The sequence below is a fragment of the Watersipora subatra genome, chromosome 6 (genome assembly GCF_963576615.1).
Source record: "Watersipora subatra chromosome 6, tzWatSuba1.1, whole genome shotgun sequence".
NCBI classification, from domain to species: Eukaryota; Metazoa; Bryozoa; class Gymnolaemata; order Cheilostomatida; family Watersiporidae; genus Watersipora; species Watersipora subatra.
Genome location: NC_088713.1, coordinates 55,775,629 through 55,795,541, shown reverse-complemented (window position 1 = coordinate 55,795,541; position 19,913 = coordinate 55,775,629). Strand labels below are relative to the sequence as shown.

At 37.1% G+C, this 19,913-nt stretch overlaps 1 protein-coding gene across 1 annotated transcript; it reads left to right on the top strand.

The window, feature by feature from the left end:
• The first annotated feature begins 360 nt into the window (after positions 1-360).
• LOC137398383 (uncharacterized) lies at positions 361-1,230 on the top strand. Its single transcript, XM_068084491.1, has one exon. It carries the CDS (start codon positions 361-363, stop codon positions 1,228-1,230), a length of 870 nt encoding a protein of 289 aa, XP_067940592.1.
• The last annotated feature ends 18,683 nt before the right edge of the window (positions 1,231-19,913 follow it).

The window sequence follows — 19,913 nt, the reverse complement described above, 5'->3', positions numbered from 1 at the left end:
ATTTATTCTGGGAATTCAAGGAGTCTGGATATCATCAACAAGAGAGTTGATAAGATAGCCTGAATAGATTCTTCAATTTTGCTGAGTGTGAATGAATGTAAATTGGGTTATTTGTTTTATCGTGACAAAATAAATGTAAAACAACACATGAGAAAAGTCCATCGATACGTTGTGTACATCTAACTGATATCTAATTGAATAAATACTAATAAAACTTGGTGAGAGTCAGGCCTTTGCGTGATATTTGTAACTTCAATTGTTGTACATCAAGTAGTCCAGCATTTAGATCTAGCGTTCAGCCGATTGAGCCATTCTTCAAGTCAGATCCATCGAGACGGTAACAAGGATAGTCAACAGAAAATGGCAAGTAAGGTTAGAATCACACCTCTGAAAATTGAGATAAATAATGAGACGGAAAGTTGGAAAAGGTTCCTTAAACGATTTGAAATCGCATCAATTCCAGTCGATTTTGGGGATAAAGTCACAGAGACAGGGGAAGAGGCTAAGAAGAAAGCAACAAGCAAGATAAAAGGGGCGGTGTTCCTGAATTGTTTTGGTGAAGAGGGAATGACAATATTTGAAACATTCAACATAGCGGTGGATGATATTCAGTTCGATAGCATAGTAGAGAAATTCGAGCAACATTTTGCAGGGAGAGAGAATAAGACGATCCTCAGACATAGGTTCTTAAACATGAAACAAGAAAGAGGAGAGGAGCTCTCAGAATTCACCCAGAGAGTCATCAAGCATTCACACTCATGTCAGTTGGGGGAACTCCGGGAGTACATGGCCATCCATGTTATTATTAATGGCTTGTCAGAGGAGAAACTCAAGACGGAGTTGCTACAACAACCAGAGATTGACATGGCCAAGCTGACAACCACCTGTGCCAAGTTCGAATCAGCAGGCCGAACATTAGAAGAACTCAAGAAGACGGACAAAGACGATCTAGAGGTGGCGGCCTATTTTCAACCCCCGGCACGACGTTGCACACAATGCCACAGCAATCGGCACGAGCTTTCCACGTGTCCACTAGTAGAGTGTTTCAACTGTAGACAGAGGGGACACTTGAGTAAGAATTGCACCAATCCTATTGTGTGTCGTTCGTGCGGGAAACAGGGTCACAATCAGTATGATTGTAGAGAACACATCCAGAGGAGAGGAGGAGAGAGAGGCTGGAGAGGGCACACGAGAGGAAGAGGTCGGGGAAGAAGCCTGGGTTATGAATGACAGACAGCCACAGTCCGCGCCGAAGAACAGAGAGAAGCTTTAGAGCAGGTGAGGACAACACTTCAAGGGTTGATGGTAGATTCTTCAAGTGATGAGTCATTATGACTATATGGGTTGAATACAACTCGTAACATTCGTGCTAAGTACAACATAGAAATCAGGGTGGATGGGACGGCAGTTCCATTTAGGATTGATACTGGGGCAGACCTGACGGTCATTAATCAAGAAACTTGGGAGCGTCTCAAAAGATCGTGCCCCATGAAAACCACGAAGAGGCTATTGGATGCCGGTGGAAGACTGCTCAACCAGGAGGGAATGATAACGTCCCAGCTCGACAGGGATGGTAAGGCCGTACAAGCAAATCTCTTTTTTATTCCAGAAGCGCCTCAGAACCTGTTGGGTATGCCAGAAATAGAGAGCCTAGGCATTATCCACATAGTGCCGAAAGTGGTACGTCAAGTTCAAGCTGAAGAAGAATATCAGGAGAGATATGGTGATTAGGGAAAGGTGATTCTCTGCCTTAGATCCGAATGTTTTTCCTTTTCCTCATCCCTTCTTCTCCCCAATCTTTCTTTGATGCTGTTTGGAATCCTTGTTTGTCTATTTTCTGATGGAATCCAGAAGATGGAACTTGATGGTATATTCCAGAGAAATATACCATTAAGTTGAGGGAAAATGTGCAACCTTTTGCTCTGCAAGTCCCGAGGAGGTTGCCAATCGGATTACGAGATGCAGCCGAGAAAGAGCTAATGCGTATGGTTGAGTTAGGTGTTATAGAGAGAGTTGAAGAGCATCGAGAGTGGTGTGCTGGCATGGTAGTTGCGCCGAAAGCCTCTGGTGATGCGAGGATATGCGTAGACTTGACAGTTCTCAATAAGAGCGTTCTACGAGAGAATTATCCTTTGCCGAGGGTGGAAGAGTTGTTAGCCAATCTGGAGGGAAGCAAGATTTTCTCTAAAATGGACGCAAACAGCGGCTTCTGGCAGATAGAATTGGCGGAGGAGTCTCGCCAATATACCACATTCATTACACCTTTCGGACGGTTTCAGTTCAGAAAAATGCCTTTTGGGATATCGGCAGCGCCGGAATTCTTCCAGAGGCAGATGTCGCGAATCCTGGAGGGGCTCGAAGGTACCATCTGTATGATGGACGACATTCTGGTACACGGGAGAGACGTCAAAGAACACGATGAAAGACTCCTCAGGGTACTGCAGAGGATAAAGTCATCGGGTATGACTCTAAACAAGAAAAAATGTCAATTTAGGGTAAAAGAGCTTATCTTCCTGGGCCACAAAATCAGCGGAGAGGGGATTTCTCCAGACCCAAACAAGGTCCGTGCAATCAGAGAGATGAGAGCACCAACAAATCAGAAAGAGCTGAAGAGCTTTTTGGGTATGGTGAATTTCCTTCACAAATTCAGCCACAGGTTGGCCGAACTAGAAAAGCCACTGAGAGAGCTAGGCAAGAAAAATTCACCATGGTCATGGGAAGAGAGCCATCAGAGAAGCTTCGAGGCGTTAAAACGAGAGATCTCGAATGCACCAGTGCTAGCCAAGTACGATGTAAAAGCCAAACACCGACTAACTGCTGACTCGAGCTGCTACGCGCTGGGTGCTGCACTACTTCAAGAAACTGAGACGGGGGGCTGGCAACCGGTGGCGTTTGTGTCACGCAAACTAACTATTGCTGAAACCAAGTATGCCCAGCTGGAGAAGGAAGCTCTTGTGATAACTTGGCGTGCGAGAGGTTCGACTTCTTCCTGGTAGGCACTCACTTCGAGGTGGAGACAGATCACAAACCACTGGTGAAGCTATTGGGTGAGAGTGACTTGTCTGGCATGTCCTTGAGATGTCAGAGGTTCAAGTTGAGGCTAATGAGATACAGCTTCACTATTTTCCACACACCGGGGACACAAATGTTTCTTGCGGATGCATTATCCAGACCTGCGGAGGAAGTGACTAACAAAGAGAGAGCCAAGGAATCCAGGGTGGAAGGGCATATCAGACAGGTCATAGCAGCCAATGAGGAATATGATGATGGAGTTCTACAAGAGATAAGGCGTCAAGGGGACGAAGATGAGACATATCAAAGAGTGGTAAAAGAAGTCGAATTGGGGTGGCCAGGGAGAGGCAAGTCGTACGCGGGTGACCTGAGGAAGTTCTATACACAGAGAGAAAAGCTCACTACCAAAGAGAGTATCGTGATGAGAGAAGATAAAGTAGTCATCCCACAGGGGTTGGTGAAAGACATGCCGGAGACGATACACAGGGGTCATCAAGGGATAGAGAAATGTAAACGGAGGGCTGTTACCAATATGTGGTGGCCTAACATGCGTCAAGATATTGAGGATTATGTAAACAAATGCAATGTGTGCATCAAGGAGAGAAGCCGGAAGCATTATCCTCTGCAGACGTCAGAATTGCCCAGGAAACCATGGGAATGCGTTGGGTCAGACCTATTTGAGTTTAAAGGCCGTGACTATGTCATCGCTGTTGACTATTACTCTCGGTGGATTGAAGTAGCAGAACTGGCAAACAAAACCGCAGAGGCGGTAGTGAAGAAGCTGAAGTCTATTTTCGGGAGATTTGGGGTTCCGATGCGGTTGCGGACAGACAATGGGCCATGTTTTTTGGGGGATTTCTTCGCGGAGTACATACGAGAATATCGAATCAAACACCAGACTAGCAGTCCACATTATCCAGAGAGCAATGGTTTAGCAGAGAGGTGCGTGCAGACGGTGAAAGGGATGTGGAAGAAGGAATCAGACAAGAATTTGGCCCTCATGATCTACCGAGCGACACCACTTGAAAGTGGAGTTAGTCCCGCAGAACTTCTGATGGCGAGGAAGATTCGCACTAACATTCCCACAAGTTCCCCAAACGATGCAGTAGACTGTGAGCATTTTGAGGAGAAAGATGTCTCCTTGAAACGGCGCCAGAAGAGAAATGCCGATAGAAGGAGAGCGGCTAAACAGCCAGACAACCTCCAAGAGGGAGACATAGTGTGGGTGAAGTGCAAGAAGGAGGACGAAGGCAAGAGAGGGATTATCTTGAAAAAGAGAGAGGAGCCTTACTCATTTGACGTCAGAGTACAGGGACATACAGTTAGACGAAATCGGAGCCATCTTAAAAAGCTGAATCCAGACCAGTTGATAGACAGTTGTAGTGAGACAGAAGACTCTGAACGGGGGATGCCCCTAGGTACAAAGGAAGAACGGGAAAGCGAAGATGAAACAGATACTTCAAGTGAAACAGACTCTTCGAGTGACCAGGAGTTTGAGAACCCGGAGGAGGAACACTTTAGACCCATCAAGGCCGAGCAAAGAAGAGCTCCTAGTAGAAGAGCTGTGTCTAGGAGACACCTGCACCCTGATTGTGTATATTACTAACTCCCATCATATCTGGCTAACATTCTGTATCTATTTTGCAGATGCAGTTGCAAATAATTGGAAACAGCATAGCTAGGCAGTTGGGAAAGTTTGAAGGAGAGGACATCAAGATTTCTTCAAGGGGTGGAGCTAAGCTGGGAGAGCTGCTCGAGTTGGCAGGAGAAAGGGTAGAGACGGATTTATATTCGGGATACCCGACCTCTGGCGGAAGAATGAGTGGGAGATGTGCAAGGAGAGGATCCCTGACCTGGAGAGACAGATCAGGAATTTCAAAGGGAAAAAGAACTGGGTGATGGCGACCTTCTATGCACCATCCCATGCCTTACAGCAGGAAAAGCGTATAGTTCAGCGCCTCAATAGGCTGATAGCAGACATCAACGCCGAGAATGGGAGTGGGACGCCTGGACTCCACTTGTCAGTACAACATCTACATAAAGGGGATGTTATAACAAGAACTGAGATGTTGTCTGAGGATGGAGTCCATCTGAGTAGTTTAGGAGTGGAAGCGGTGCGGCACAGGTTGAACAAATGGTGGAGGATTAGAAAGGAAAGACTAGGCGAGAAGTCATCAAGAGATTTAGAGCGTGAGTTAGAAGTGGAGATTACAAATCTGAGAGCAGAAGCCGAGAGAAAGATTGAGGAATATCGGGAGATGGTTGAAGACTCGTTAGAAACACAAATACAAACCAAAAGATTAGAATATGCAGCTAAAGAGACCGAGAGGAAGATTGGAATAGGATTGAAAAGAGGGGCAACAGAGAACAGAGAGGATACCAGCAAGAGAAAGAAGGAAGAAAGATTCAGAGAAAAAGTGATTCCATCAGAAAATAGACAAACAAGGATTCCAAACAGCATCAAAGAAAGATTGGGGAGAAGAAGGGATGAGGAAAAGGAAAAACATTCGGATCTAAGGCAGAGAATCACCTTTCCCTAATCACCATATCTCTCCAAAAGTTTTAGTTTTAAATTCAGAACACAGCACAGCAAGATTCCTTCAAGCACTGTTACCTGTTACTGTATAAAAAAAAAAAAAAAAGAGAAAAAAAAGAGGATGTGGTGGTCCTGGGTCAAGGACACAAGACGTTCTAGGTCAAGGACGTGACGTAATATCCCGGCGCGAGGACGAAGGGATTCATTCTTTGATACACGAGCGGACACGGAGCAAGCAGGGAGAGCTAACTAGAGAGAACAAATACTGATAATACTAACAAGGTGAGCCATTCACTACAAATATAATCGTGATGGCCTATGGTCTACACTCTGTTATAAAGATAACCCTGATGGCCTGTGTCCTTCATTCTATTAGCATAAAAATAAAAACCGTGAAAGGCCTATGTTCCTCACTATGCTTTATTATAAATATAATTATGTTATATTATAAATATTTTATTAGTTAAATTATTTATATTATTAGCTATGTATAGTTACGTATATTATAAACATAATACGTTTCTCATTTTATTATAATATATACATAATCATGAGAGTTTTTGTTCGTCACTCTATTTTATTATAAATGTAACAATGTTGTATTATATATATTTTATTAGTTAAATTATTTATATTATCAGCTGTATATAGTTATGTATATTATAAAATAATATGTTCTTCATTTTATTATATTATAAATGTAATCGTGAGGGTCTCTGTTCCTCACTCTATCATGTTATAAATATAATAATGAAGGCCTATGTTCCTCGCTCAATTACAATATAAATACAATAATGAAAGACTATGTTCCTCACTCTATTTTATTATAACTATAACAATATTATACTTTTAATATTTTATTACCTAAATTAGTTATATTACTACTAGTTACGTATATAGTTACTCACTCATAACTATATATAGTTATTTATATTATAAATATAATATGTCCCTCATTCTATTATAATATAAATATAATCATGAAGGTCTCTGTTTCTCACTCTATTTTATTATAAATATAATAATGAGGGCCTATGTCCCTCACTCAATTATAATATAATTATAATCATGAGGGCTTATGTTCCTCACTCGATATTGTACAGCGTACTCGCTTGAGCCTATGTTCCTCACTCGAGATATTTTGCTATAGGTATTCACTAGGGCCTAAATTCCTAACTCGATAACGAGCATACTACACTTGCTTGGGTCTATGCTCCTCACTCAAGATTGCGCAATATACTCAAAGGGCCTATACTCCTCACTTCATATTGAGCATATTATAATCCCTTGGGTCTATGTTCCTCTCTCGAAATTGGGCAATATAATTAAAGGGCCTATATTCCTCACTTCATAATGAGCATATTTTATTTGCTTGGGTCTATGTTCCTCACTCAAGATTGCGCAATATAATCAAAGGGCCTATATTCCTCACTTCATAATGAGCATGTTATACTCACTTGGGTCTATGTTCCTCACTCAAAATCGCCAATATAATCAAAGGGCCTATACTCCTCACTTCATAATGACCATGTTATACTCACTTGGGTCTATGTTCCTCACTCAAGACTGCGCAATATACTCAAAGGGCCTATATTCCTCACTTCATATAGGGCAATATACTCCCTTGGGCCTAGGTTTCTCACTCGATTGCTTGGGCTTATAATCCTCAATTGGTAATGCGGGACATGCTCAAAGAGGCTATGTTAGTCACTCAATCCTGATATAAATACAATCAGTAGGATCTGTGTTCTTCATTCTGTTATATCATGAATAGTCATATGGCCAATGTTTTTCCTTGATATTGCATGCTAGTCTTGCTAGATCATATAAAGTCAGACATGGCCATTTTTGGCATGATTGTGAGGCGCAGCACATTGGAATGCTCCCTCGCATACTTTACAGCCTAGATGTGAACTTTTGCTGTCATTTATGCTGCTTTAGGCAGCACTTGGCACCAACTATCACTGAATGAGGTTTTATCCTTGTCATGTAATGGATTGAAAAATTATTAAATATCAAACCTGGTGTGATAACCATAATTTGACATCAAAAACTGATTTGTGATCAATTGCAAAAATCTTCTGAAGTTTTTGACACATGACATTATTGTTCAGCAAGCTCATATCTCTACTACCCTTCTACTAAAAATATGTACTGTTTTGTTTTTTAGGACCAAGTTTAATGATTCTGTGAGGTTTGAAAGAAGACTACCACCTGTGACACGCGGAACTGTGACGCGCGGTACTGTGACGCGTGGGAAAAAAATAACACTAAGAAAAATCCAGAATTTCTCTACGTTTTGTAGTATTTAGACAACAAATTGTCATGATTTGGAGTTACAACATCTACCCATATACATGTGGTCAACCAACTAATAATTTAAAATTAGTATATATTATACTTATTTTATTTAACCATGAATTATAAGACACAAACTATTCAAAGATTGTGAGACTTTTATGCAGTAAACAATTTTTTCTTAAAATCGTCATATTCTGTCGTTATCATTTTCTCATTTTTTAGTAAAAAGTACCACAGTGACCTGATAGTTACCCCTGGTGCAATAACTGGAAATACTTTAAGAGGAAAGTTCATCTGGGTGGTTCTTTTGTCGTTGGGGTTTGGCTGCATGAACTTCTTGCGTGCACTGTGCATGTACTTTATAGTTCAGCTACTTTCATTGGCCTTTGCTATGAGAATTTCTCCCGTGTTGACTTCAGAGTCATAGGCCAATGCGACCAGCATTTGTGGTGAAAACTCCATTAATGTTTGTGAAGTATCTCTTGTGGTAACTTCTTGATTAGGTTCGCTGCTCTGTGTGTGTGGAATTGGCTGCCAGGTGGGATCAATCAATCAGAGCAACATAACTATTTTTTAATTGCTATGTGATGGCACGATCAAATGCCATGAATTAAAGGCACCATGGACCAGGGTTCTTTGCACATTTGCGCAGTTTCAGTAATCTTATCTTTTGAGATAGAGAATATCTTTATTGGTTTCGCTGATTTGGAAGTTATTGTTGTTGCAGCTTTCGCAAATGACTGCAGAGTTTACGACATACTTTTTTCCGGTACACTGCCATTAGCACCTGTTGTTTGATGCTTTTCCTCAATACTATCTATTACACCTTCGCCATGCGATGTGATTTTTGTAATCATACATTAAAAACACACATTCAGTTCAAAGATTACCTCACAATTTGACGAGCATCATGCCAAGTTTTTGTATCAGTAGGGTAATATTGACCAACTCCATGTTTTGAGTTCGAAACATCGTAAATTAATTCTAATTTTTTATTTCTCTCAAAGAAACTGGCTTTTTTGCCTTGGAATATCCAGCGATGTTTTCCCATGCACGGTATCAAAATGAAATCTCAAACAAAGGCAGACATCGTCATATTATTAAAATTGTTCGGCGTGTCACAAATACTTCCATGTGCCCATAAAACCAAAACTAGCTATATTTTCAGCTAATTAGCAAGTTTGGCTGGTCAAACTCGCCAATTCTCGCCAAATCTCATTTTATAGATAAAAGATTTTTACCTCAGATAGCTTAGGAAGAACAGGCTGCAACTAAATGCACTAAAATTGTGACACGCGGAACAAGCTATTCTTTGCTCACCCGAATGGTAAAAAAAAGTTGCATTTGTTAGGAAAAAACACCTAAGCTAAAAATTTACTTTTGTATTGATTATAAAAGAAAAGCAAAATTTATTTCAGAATGAATAGCAAAATTTAAAGAACGATGACCTATTGTGCCGCCCGTCACACACCATACCAGAAAAATCTACTTGCTTACCCCATATCATCATGAGAGATTATTTCATTATAAAAACTTTCTTGTTTCTGTATGTCTGAACATGTTTACTCACTAATTGACAGAAAATTATGATCACAAAAAAGTAAAAAAAAATTGCCTATGTGTGTGACCCTATGTCTGGCTCTGCCCAGTCGGATTTTTCTTGCTTGTTCTCGCGTAAAACAACTCGCTGTTGCTCACTGGGGTGAGCCATGCTGAAACTGACAATTCAGTTATGTATACTGTATACAGAAAAAAACCTTTTTTCTGGCATTATACAAAACATGCCTTTATAAATGACCTCAAGACTCAAATTTTGGAGTAATACATTTATACTATTTCCTTTTAGAATACAAAAACCTGTGGTGAAACCTTATGATGCTCAAGTTAATCAATAACTTTTGGGAACTTGGGTTTGGGAACATTCAGGAAATTCAATTTTATTGCCTTCTAACCATAGCGTGATGAGGTATTCCAAGTAGTGATGAGACTTTGAATTTAGCGATGTATAATGTATTTGTGTTTACTTGCTACCAAGCCAGCAACAGCGCATTTTAAGCAGCTTTGGAAAAATTTGCAACTGACCAAAGAGGTGCAGTTTATCTTACAACTACCAGCAAGTATGTTTGGGGCCTATGCTTATGCGATGTTAGGCCTATTATAAATGTAGGTTATTCAGGGAGTCCTGTTTGTCATTCTACTCTATTTCAACTTTGCTTATGCAGGCTCCCTGGGTGGTGTTCATAAAGCTGAAAGATCATATTTCACATCAGAAGGTTATGCTCGCAGCAACAATAAATATGTCGTATGTTTCAGCCAACTCATACTCACTCAGGCTCTGTAACTCCGAGTCTGATCATCAGGGACCACCGAGAAAGGAGATGGCTGTAGATAGCCGTTTTCTTATGCCTATGGTGTTTTTATAAAAGCACATATACTGATCATCCCACTGAACACGTAGCCAGCAGAATAAATCCGGCTTATGGGGAAATATGGGCACTAATTCAGGACTGACAACTGCCAGCTTATCAACCTGAGAATTGTTATTCACTTTTTTTAGTTTTCTTTGTGCCCAGCAGCAGTTGAGCATAAGTTATGTTGTGACATTATTATTTGTGTTCATAAAAATTAAGGCTATTGGAGGGTATGTCAGAAAAGTGTCTTATTGCAGCCACATTTATATACATGTAGTCGTAAACATTTGCTCCGTTTGATTGTCTGACTTAATAATTTAAGTCAGAAGTTTAAGTTCTTAAAATAATTTTTTTACTTTGATAAGGTTTATCATCACCGCTATGTACAATATCTTTAACATACCATGAAATTTTTAGTAAGTGTTTGTCTCAACACACAAAGTAATGACATTACATGAGGTCGAGTTTTTCAAAACATTCTCTTTTTGCAAATTAAAATAAAAAGGCAAGTAAAAATAATAAAGCATTAGGGCTTTACTGTATACATTTGTAGATTCTCAAGGTAGTCAACGGCACTGAAGAATTCAGTGCCTTTGAGGTTGTTTGCGACTTGGAGATCAGTCTGAACAAAGCAATAAAAGCAGCAGGGCCCAATGTAGAAGTATGTTGGTGCTATTTCCACACCACCCTAAGTATTTCTTGAAAGGTTGCAGCTTTTGGTTTGAAATTGGCATACAATAAAGATTGTAATGTACTAGAGATCGTACAAACACTCTCAAGTATAGGATCTTTTTCGCCACATCACGTGATCGGGGCATTGAGTAAGTTGTATTAAATTAATATGATTATTGTAAGGTAGATTTTTGTTGTTATACAATTTTATTAATTTCATTTGAATATTATTTGACATGATAAACATTTGAACAAAAGCTGATCAGCAATTGTGCGCATTAAAAAGTTATTTAAAAGTTAATACACCTGGTTATCGAAAAATGGTGGTGATAGGACTAACGATCAAATCAAGAGTGGAAAGTATTTTACTGATTAATAAGCAAACTACAGTAGAAGTTGTTTAATGCTATAGTAATCAATGCAGTTCTATGCCTGGAAGATTAGCTCTACATAGAGTATTTGGTTAATAGAATCTTACAAAAATATATGAAATGAACGCTTACATTAGTATGAATGGCAATTCTTTACAAGTGGATAGGCATTTTCAAGGCAAAAATTGTATTATTATAAGTATTACTCATGTATAAGTTCACCCCGCTATTCCAGAATATTTTAGAAGCACTATAACTGTATCGATTGTTGCTATCCGAAAAAATATAGCTTTCAAAAGTTTTTTATTTGATATGATAAATAGAGTTCATCGGCATGTTTTAAACGAGGTTTTGGTTGACTCACTTATGATATTGTTTGTGAATGGATCACATGCTAAAACAAAAGTTAAGCATTGCCTGTTCTCAATTGGGTGTGGGCTGCTCAGGAGGTAGTAAAAAAACAAACAGTGCATATCTATAGTCTATTTAGAATTTACAGTTGGAATATTTTGCCTAATGTTTTCCGAATATATTACTTGTTAAACTTAAAACCGATCGGTAGTAGTTCAGCATAACATTAGCGCCTGCCATATTATGATTGAAAGTGATGTACTAAGCATGTTCAGTAGAAATATATATGGTATCTTCGCTGATATTTGATACTGGTGCTTCTGTGAAATAACTTTAACATTTATATGCTGAACTATCATTAATATGAGTGTTTGTGAATCCGTAGACAAATGCATGCTTCGTCGCCATTAAATTTGCTATTTGGCTTATTTGCTATTTGCTATTTATGAAAGGGTTTCATAAATAACGGCTTTTGCTGGAAAGCCTTTCGTCTTCAACAACCATGAACAATTGTTTTTAATTTATCCACAATGCTCGTGCCATCAAGATTTTGTTAATTAGTAACTGTGGATAGTATGAACACAAGCTATATGGATAAGAATTGATTTTCATATTTAAAAAAATTTTTTTTTTAATATTTTACTGCATATGTGCATATAAAATTTTATGTAGACAACAGTGCGAATGCGCAGTTGTCAGTATTTAGGCTAAGATCCTAAAAGGCTAGTGAGCTAACAGCAATCTGCTGTAAATCAGAAACAAGCTTCCACAAGGTTAAAATAAAAACTGTATGCGATTTTCATCCAAAATTTTGGGTTGAAAAAGATTATTCGTATAGCTTAATCATATTATAAGCTTATTCAGCAAAGTGTTTTTCCTTAATGCCTAGCCTGGAACAGTCATTTCAATGCATGGTTGGAAAAAGCACCCTTCAATATAGCTTCTCATTTCATGTTTAGAGGACGAAGAAGTATTGTATAAACAACAAGCCGCAGCAGCTGCTGAATATGGGAACTATCATTTTAATCTACTTTCTTTGGCAGACTTTGTGTGACGTAATGATTAATTTGTATTGCTGAGTGAGTATAAATTGTGTCATAGAGCAATAATTGCTCTATGACACAATTTATGCTTAATACTTAATTACTTATAGGCATAGAATTTACCAAGTGTAACTGAAAAAACCTCATAGTCTCAGATTTTGATGATTTTTTAATATGTTGTTGCCTATATTGAAAAACGCTCAAATCCCAAATTTTTATCTTCTAGGGTCATCGGTTCAGGTGCTATGAGGATTTGAACTTTGACTATTTGTCGCCTGAGTTTGAGGGCAAGTCACATCTAGCTTACTTTAGACTCATATAAATTCAAGAATATACAAGTTAGAGGTCTAGATTTTTCTTTGTCTACACACAATTTCAATATTTACACAAAAAAATAGGTTTGAAATTTTTCGGACAAATAATGTGGGAGATAACTCCGAACAAGAATGACCGAAAATGCTATTTTAGCCACTATTCGAAAACAATTATCACTATTAACATATAATTTGCCATTTTTTTCTGACAATATTTCTGAAATTCTCCAGGCCTCAGCTATCCAAAACAAGTCTCATCTTCTCTGTCGATTCATCGGGTCAGCATCTAGAAGCCATACAAGATTAAGCTCTTTGTAGAAATACTGCAAAAGTAGAAGTCAAGGTCAACCTGTGGTTTCAACAAAGTCACACATTCTTCTCATGTTTCATATCAATTAACATATGCAAATTTTATTAAAAGCATCAAAAGTTTGTGTTTCAGATTGTAAAATGCTTAAAATTGAGTTCCAAATGCAATGCCCTCCAGACACCTTTGTAAATCGCCTTAATTAAATGAGATTATCCCCCCTTATCAAGCTTTAACTTGGCTGATTATTATCCTATTGAATTCAAACTTGCTGTGTGCTTGTGGTTTGTGATAGTAATGAGTTTTAAAATATTTTCTTAACTTACATTCCTCAATGTTATCCATTGTTGTAGCTTGGTAAATTCTATGCCTATAAAAAATTCTATTTGACGCATACATGTATATATATACATATATACATGTATATATATATATATATATATATATATATATATATATATAGTCAAATTGTAGTGAATAGGAGGCCACTTTGGAAAATATATCCACGATATAGGGCTTTTGGATAATAGGAGGCTTCTGATAGGAGGCTTCGCTAAAAACATGCTAAAACAACTCTACTCGTCATGCTGATTGCATACGTATCTATTTTGCATTTTGCAAAAATTTTGCCGGAGAATGCAACATTTTGGAAAATTTTGCAGGTTGGGAGGCTCTGTAGTATGAATTGGAGGGCCTCCCATTAGCGCATAAATTGAATTTTTTTATACAAAATTTGGAGTTGTTTTCTCTTTTGCACAAGCAATTATCTTCTCTTTAATTCCATGGACTCCTATTAGGTTTTTTATGTCTAGCATTAGATAGTCTTAGTGTCAAGATCTACATTACTTCTTTTTATATGAATTTAGCTAAATTCCATATGATATTTAATTTTAAGAATTTTAGTTGCAATGAACCTTGATTATTAGATAAAATGTTTTAATAATAGGTTGCAAAAGCCAACTAATTCGGTTTTCAGGACTTTGGTCAACTAATGCCAAAAAAAAGACTTATTGGCAAATATTTTTGTGCTTTGATCAAATGTTTGTCATATTGTTTATCCACATGAAAATTTTGTTTCACCCTTTATAGCTTGTTCGTGTTAAGCAACACAAGAACTAGCATTTTGTTAGTTTTAAACAAGTTGCAATAATGATCAGATTGGTATCGAGATCATCATAGTTTTCACATAGAAACAAATACACTTTGTGATCATATATTAAAGCATCGCATATATTCAAGCATGCTGCAAATATGCCCGTTACATTCACAGAGCTAAAATGTTCAAAACATAAATTTCAAACATGAACTGTGACCACTTTCGTTACTAAAACATGTTCATCAAATCCAATCATTGCTACTAGCAGACAAAACTGGAAAAGATAGCATGTGGTGGCCTTTGAATTATAAAAAAATTTACGATAGGAGCCTTCGATGAAACCAAGGAGTAACTTTGAACACACTGTGAAGATTACATAGATATTCATCTCGCATTTATCAACATTGGTCAACACTTTCATTTCAAAATATCATTCTTAGTCAAAAGAAAAAAATGAATTCATAAGCGGCCCCTTTAGGGAGTAGAGTTTAGAGACGTTATAAGCTTAATATAGGCGTGTCAAACAAATAGTTTAATTGAGTGCAACAATGACAAAGACAATATTATTACAAACAATGAGTTTGTATGAACCTAAAGGTCTTTTGTGAAAATGGAACCAACCATCAAAAGCAGCCCGAACAGTTGTTGCAATACCAAAATATTGAAAATTGAATGATTTACAAAGCATAGCATCAAACCTTTTGTGAACAAAAATGGATTATCTGATTTATTTCTGTCAAATAAAGTTTTAGAGCTTCAAAACACTGCTGCTACAATAATTGTCCTGCGATTTGTGTGAGCAGTCCCTTGCATGTTGAGTATAGTGCAATATGTTATGGTTGGTGTAACCAACGGCTAGGCACAATTTTTTACAATAATATTCTAGCAAGACATCTCTAAAGTAATTGGCAAGGGAACTTTGCTGATTGCAGACACGTCCAGTTGCAGAAAGAACTTCAAGCTTGGATGTCTTTCCTGTCACTGGAGACCTTTTTGGAAATTGAACAACAACCTGTCGTTTGAAGGTCAGGCATTCTAGACCACTATGCTTCAACGGGTAGAGTTGCTGCTCTTCCTGCAAAGAAACCATTTAGTAACCCGCTTGTATAGTTGAAAATTAGGAGAATTTTGAACCCTACCCATTTTACAGACTTTCCCAAAATATCAAGGAAGTTTTCTAACATTAATTATTAAAAAGTGTGTTCCATCACGTTGTTTCAAAATACTTAAGAAATGGACCAGAACTTTAAAAGGAAGCTCTTGCAGCGGGTTACTTTGGCAGCACTACTACATGTAGGTGTGGCACAGAAGATGTCTTCCTACTGAAACTGCATAATTACATTTCTCCTAAAGATATTGCAATTCTAAGTATGCTGATGTTCCACCTAACAATAAAACTTTAATCAATAAGCTTTTCTTTGAAAAAGTTTGTTTTAATGTTGTGGTTAACACAAATCATTTCGCTCAGTAAAATTAAAAACAATGATTATCATCAGTGATTTATTTTAAGCTAATGCTTCTTTGTTCAAATCTTAGTTAAGAATGGTATCATTGAAATATAATATGTAATAAATAGTTGGATTAAGAAAAGCTCTATTTTACAAACCAACAATTTCAGCGGTACTGTTCCTTTCCCTTCTAAGCAAAACGCACAAAAATCAACAACATTGTACACATTCAGCCTGTACTATTATGAGAACAGTATATGTCTATCTAAAGCCACAGTTGGAAATAAGAAAAACAAATTGTGTCACATAGGATTTAAACTTGCAAGATTCAACGCGTTAGACTGACACAATAACAATTGTGCTAATTGACCTTCTTGCAATAGTTTGCAATAATTGAATGTTTAATTATTGCAACTGACAATATTTTACCGCACTCTAGACTGCCATGGTATTTTTAGTACAAACCAAGTTTAGTCCAACTCTTGAGCTGAATAAAATTATTAACTGTCTACCAGTCAATGTTTTTTCATGCACAGATTGACTATTTAATTGTATAAAAATCCCTTATTATTCAGTTGGCCTTTAACACGCTAAGGTTGGTGTGTTTAGATATGCCTATTGCTGCCATCCATGTACCAATTAAGCATCGGCTTACTGTCAGTCATTTTACTGAAAGATCGTGATTTTACTTCATGGTATGTTCACGGGTTTTTTAAACTTCAAACTCTAAAACATTTTTGTAACATTTTATTTTGCAAACGTGTTACCAGAGCTATGCACCAAATCGACATGTTTATGCTTTGTGCATTACTAAACCTATGTAAAGCTGTGATCGCAATGAAACTAAAATGATCATCTCCAATTTTACTTACACTTACAAAACTATTATTTCCGTCAGAACTTAGCAGATTACCGTCAGAGTTAGTGCTGCGTCTTTCATTATCTTTCTAATTACTAAGCCAGATTTTGAATTGGCTGCAATTTCATCAACATATGTAACTCTTTGTTTTTTAAGTCGCGAGGAACTTGCGAAGGCCATAATAACGCTAAATAGTTCAAATGTTGAAAAAAAGATGAGCGTTTCCGAGTTGAAGTTTTCCAAACAAAGACTTAAAACAGACTTGCGAATTTATGCAACTTTCATAGAAAAATATTTAGACAACACTGTCAATACTATAAAAGTACTAAAGGTCGTTGGTTATGTTATCAACAAGTAATAAAATTAAGTTACTATGCAACTGCTTGAAAATTTGCTATAGTGTGCATATGACAGTTGGCCATACACTTTGCATAAATGCGCATATGGCAGCAAAAGGGATATCTTGCTATGAACAGTTTCTATAGTTACATGTTTTCCATGCGCTTCTGCCTTGCCAGTATTTAGGTATTTTATATAATAAAAACATTTAGCTTTAGCTGCTACTTACCACACTCCTAACTGGCAATAGTTTGAAACACCAGAATAGGGTTGTAGTCTATAGCACTAAGCTATCGTACAATACTGTTTTGAATGCATCTTAGGGTGTATCATCTAAGTACTTTTACTATCGCGAAATTCTGCTTGCGACCTGAAACACGGAGGTGAAAAACACTGACTGAAACACGACCACACAGTGGGATGCCAATTTAAAAGCCAAGCAGAACTTCATTGAGACAGCTGATCTAAAAAAGAAACAATATTTACTTGCAACAGGCTGAAACCACATTTACATACAACAGGCAGTGCAGCTCGGCACAACATACGCGTATAGCCAAGATCAATGTTCTATGGCTCTTACAAATATGTTTGTACAAAACACATTTTTATTGAGTAGCTGATTAATTAGCCTGTCATACGTGTACCTATTTGAAAGAAAAGAATCATCTGCCTGCATTGAACCAATAGAAAACATGTTAACAACCCTCACCGACCTGGGATTTTCCGTTTTTTGGGAGCACATATTTTTGTTCTCGCAATTTCGTTTTTTACTACAAGTGTAGTAAAAAAACCTTGGTAACTTTAAAGGTCTGACACGGCTGGTTACTTAACCAGCCGTTTCAGACCTTTAAAGTTACCAAGGTTTCAGAAATGGGCAATCAATAGACTTTTGAAAATGGATTACTGATTGCTTCCTATGTTATTAGCGGAAAAGGCTGAGAACACGACCGAGCTCACACTGCAACACACTTTTAGCTTTTTCTTTGCATCATTATATGTAACAAGTTCTGTTGATTGATATGTTTATAAAAATCTCATAGGCGGTGTGGTTCAAAAATAGGGGCCATTCTAACCTGAGGGCATACACATTCATTGGTAAAAGTTAGGTCTTTAACAAAAGCCATTACATTTATGAGAATAGCGATTTGTATAACAAAATATGTTGTATTCTAATAAAAAGTGTATTACGTTGTTCTATATAGATTGATATGGTAATGATGCTACCACTACCAGGCACACTGGCCTTTTAGCTATAACTAAACAACCATTTGTATTAACCGTTTCAGGCAACACTCTTGTTCACTTAAATTCTTGAGTTGTCTGCTCCTGTAATAATATTATGTTTTCCAAACTATGATACAATTAAAAGTGCTCTTGTGAATCCTGGTCATCAAATGTTTTAGCAATTTTTTATAACATCAAATGGCAATTCAAATTTCCTCTCTTCTAACAAGATCAATAATTTTTTTAATCCGTCTTAGCATTTTCAACTTATTAAAGAATGAAGTAATAAATTGTTCAAAAATCATGAACTTGTGGTATGACTACTACTCTATTTCTTACATCTATCGCAAAAAATTATCGTCGACTTTTACGGACCTCAATTGCAATTTAAGAAAGCTTAAGATGAAGAGCTAAATATATAAAATAAGTACATAGATTCATTGCAAGTTTACCAATTTTTGATGAGCTGAAATAGAAGTAGCATAAGTTGAATCAGTGCTTTTATTGAATAACAACAGGTTTTATGTAAACTAAAATAATTTATTGTAGGCAGGTGACACTGGAGGCAAATATAAACAGACAAGATCCTCACGCACACTTTTCGATCAATGTGGATTTTATTTGTATTATTAATACTGATTACACTAAAACTATTTAGTTCTTCTTAAATGGCCAGTGATCAAAGTTTGAAATCTCACATTGCAGATGCATATTAACCGACTTAGCGTTGGAAGGCATTTGACACCACAACGATCGTTTTCCCTATATTTTCCAAGTTTATTAAAAATCCAAAAGGTTTACATCACTTCTATTATTTGAATTATTTTGATTCTGATCAAACAAAAAGTCACTAATGATCGCAGAATCAAATAATCTTTTATTTTACCGTTTTGAAAGTCGAGCTGATGTTGACTGTTTTTTCCAAATTTTATTCTTTTTCAAGGAGAGGCAATTTGTTTAGTTTTTAGCACAAATCAAAGCCTCTCAGATAATCATTTCATATTGTAAATCATCAACCGATATATTGTTGATGATATTTAAAACTTACTAGTGTTCATATCCTTTGTTTAACGTTACTAGGCGACAGTTTTATAAACGTCTACCGAAAGCGACATAAATTTTGTTTCTTCACGCAACCGGTAAACGACATTTTAGTCGTTTCTCTGCCAAAGGGTTAACACTAAAATAGTACGTCCAGCAAGTCCAGCAAAATCAAGAAAGGTTTAGACCAACAGATTTTGCAAGCAAATAATTTTTTTAACAAATATGCTTCAAGATGTCATTTCTTACAGAAATAATTTTTTCAGTTGTCTAAGCTAGGATTATTAAAAATAAGTCAGCTTGCTTTATAACTCGCATGTTTTTAGACCACTTTGAATTACTCTTTCTAGGTTTAATGTTTTCTTCCAAAATACGCATGATACAACTAAAACACAATTAACACTAAAATTATATGTCCTAAGCTCCAACGAACAACATGAGCCTTCAATTGCTGTACAGACGACTTTTCTCCAAAAATTGTAATCTATTTGAAGAAGGTTCAATGCTGGGACAAAAAACATGAAGTTGCCCTTTCGAGCACTTTAAAAAAATTCAAAAAATCTGAGATTATATTGACATTATTAAAGT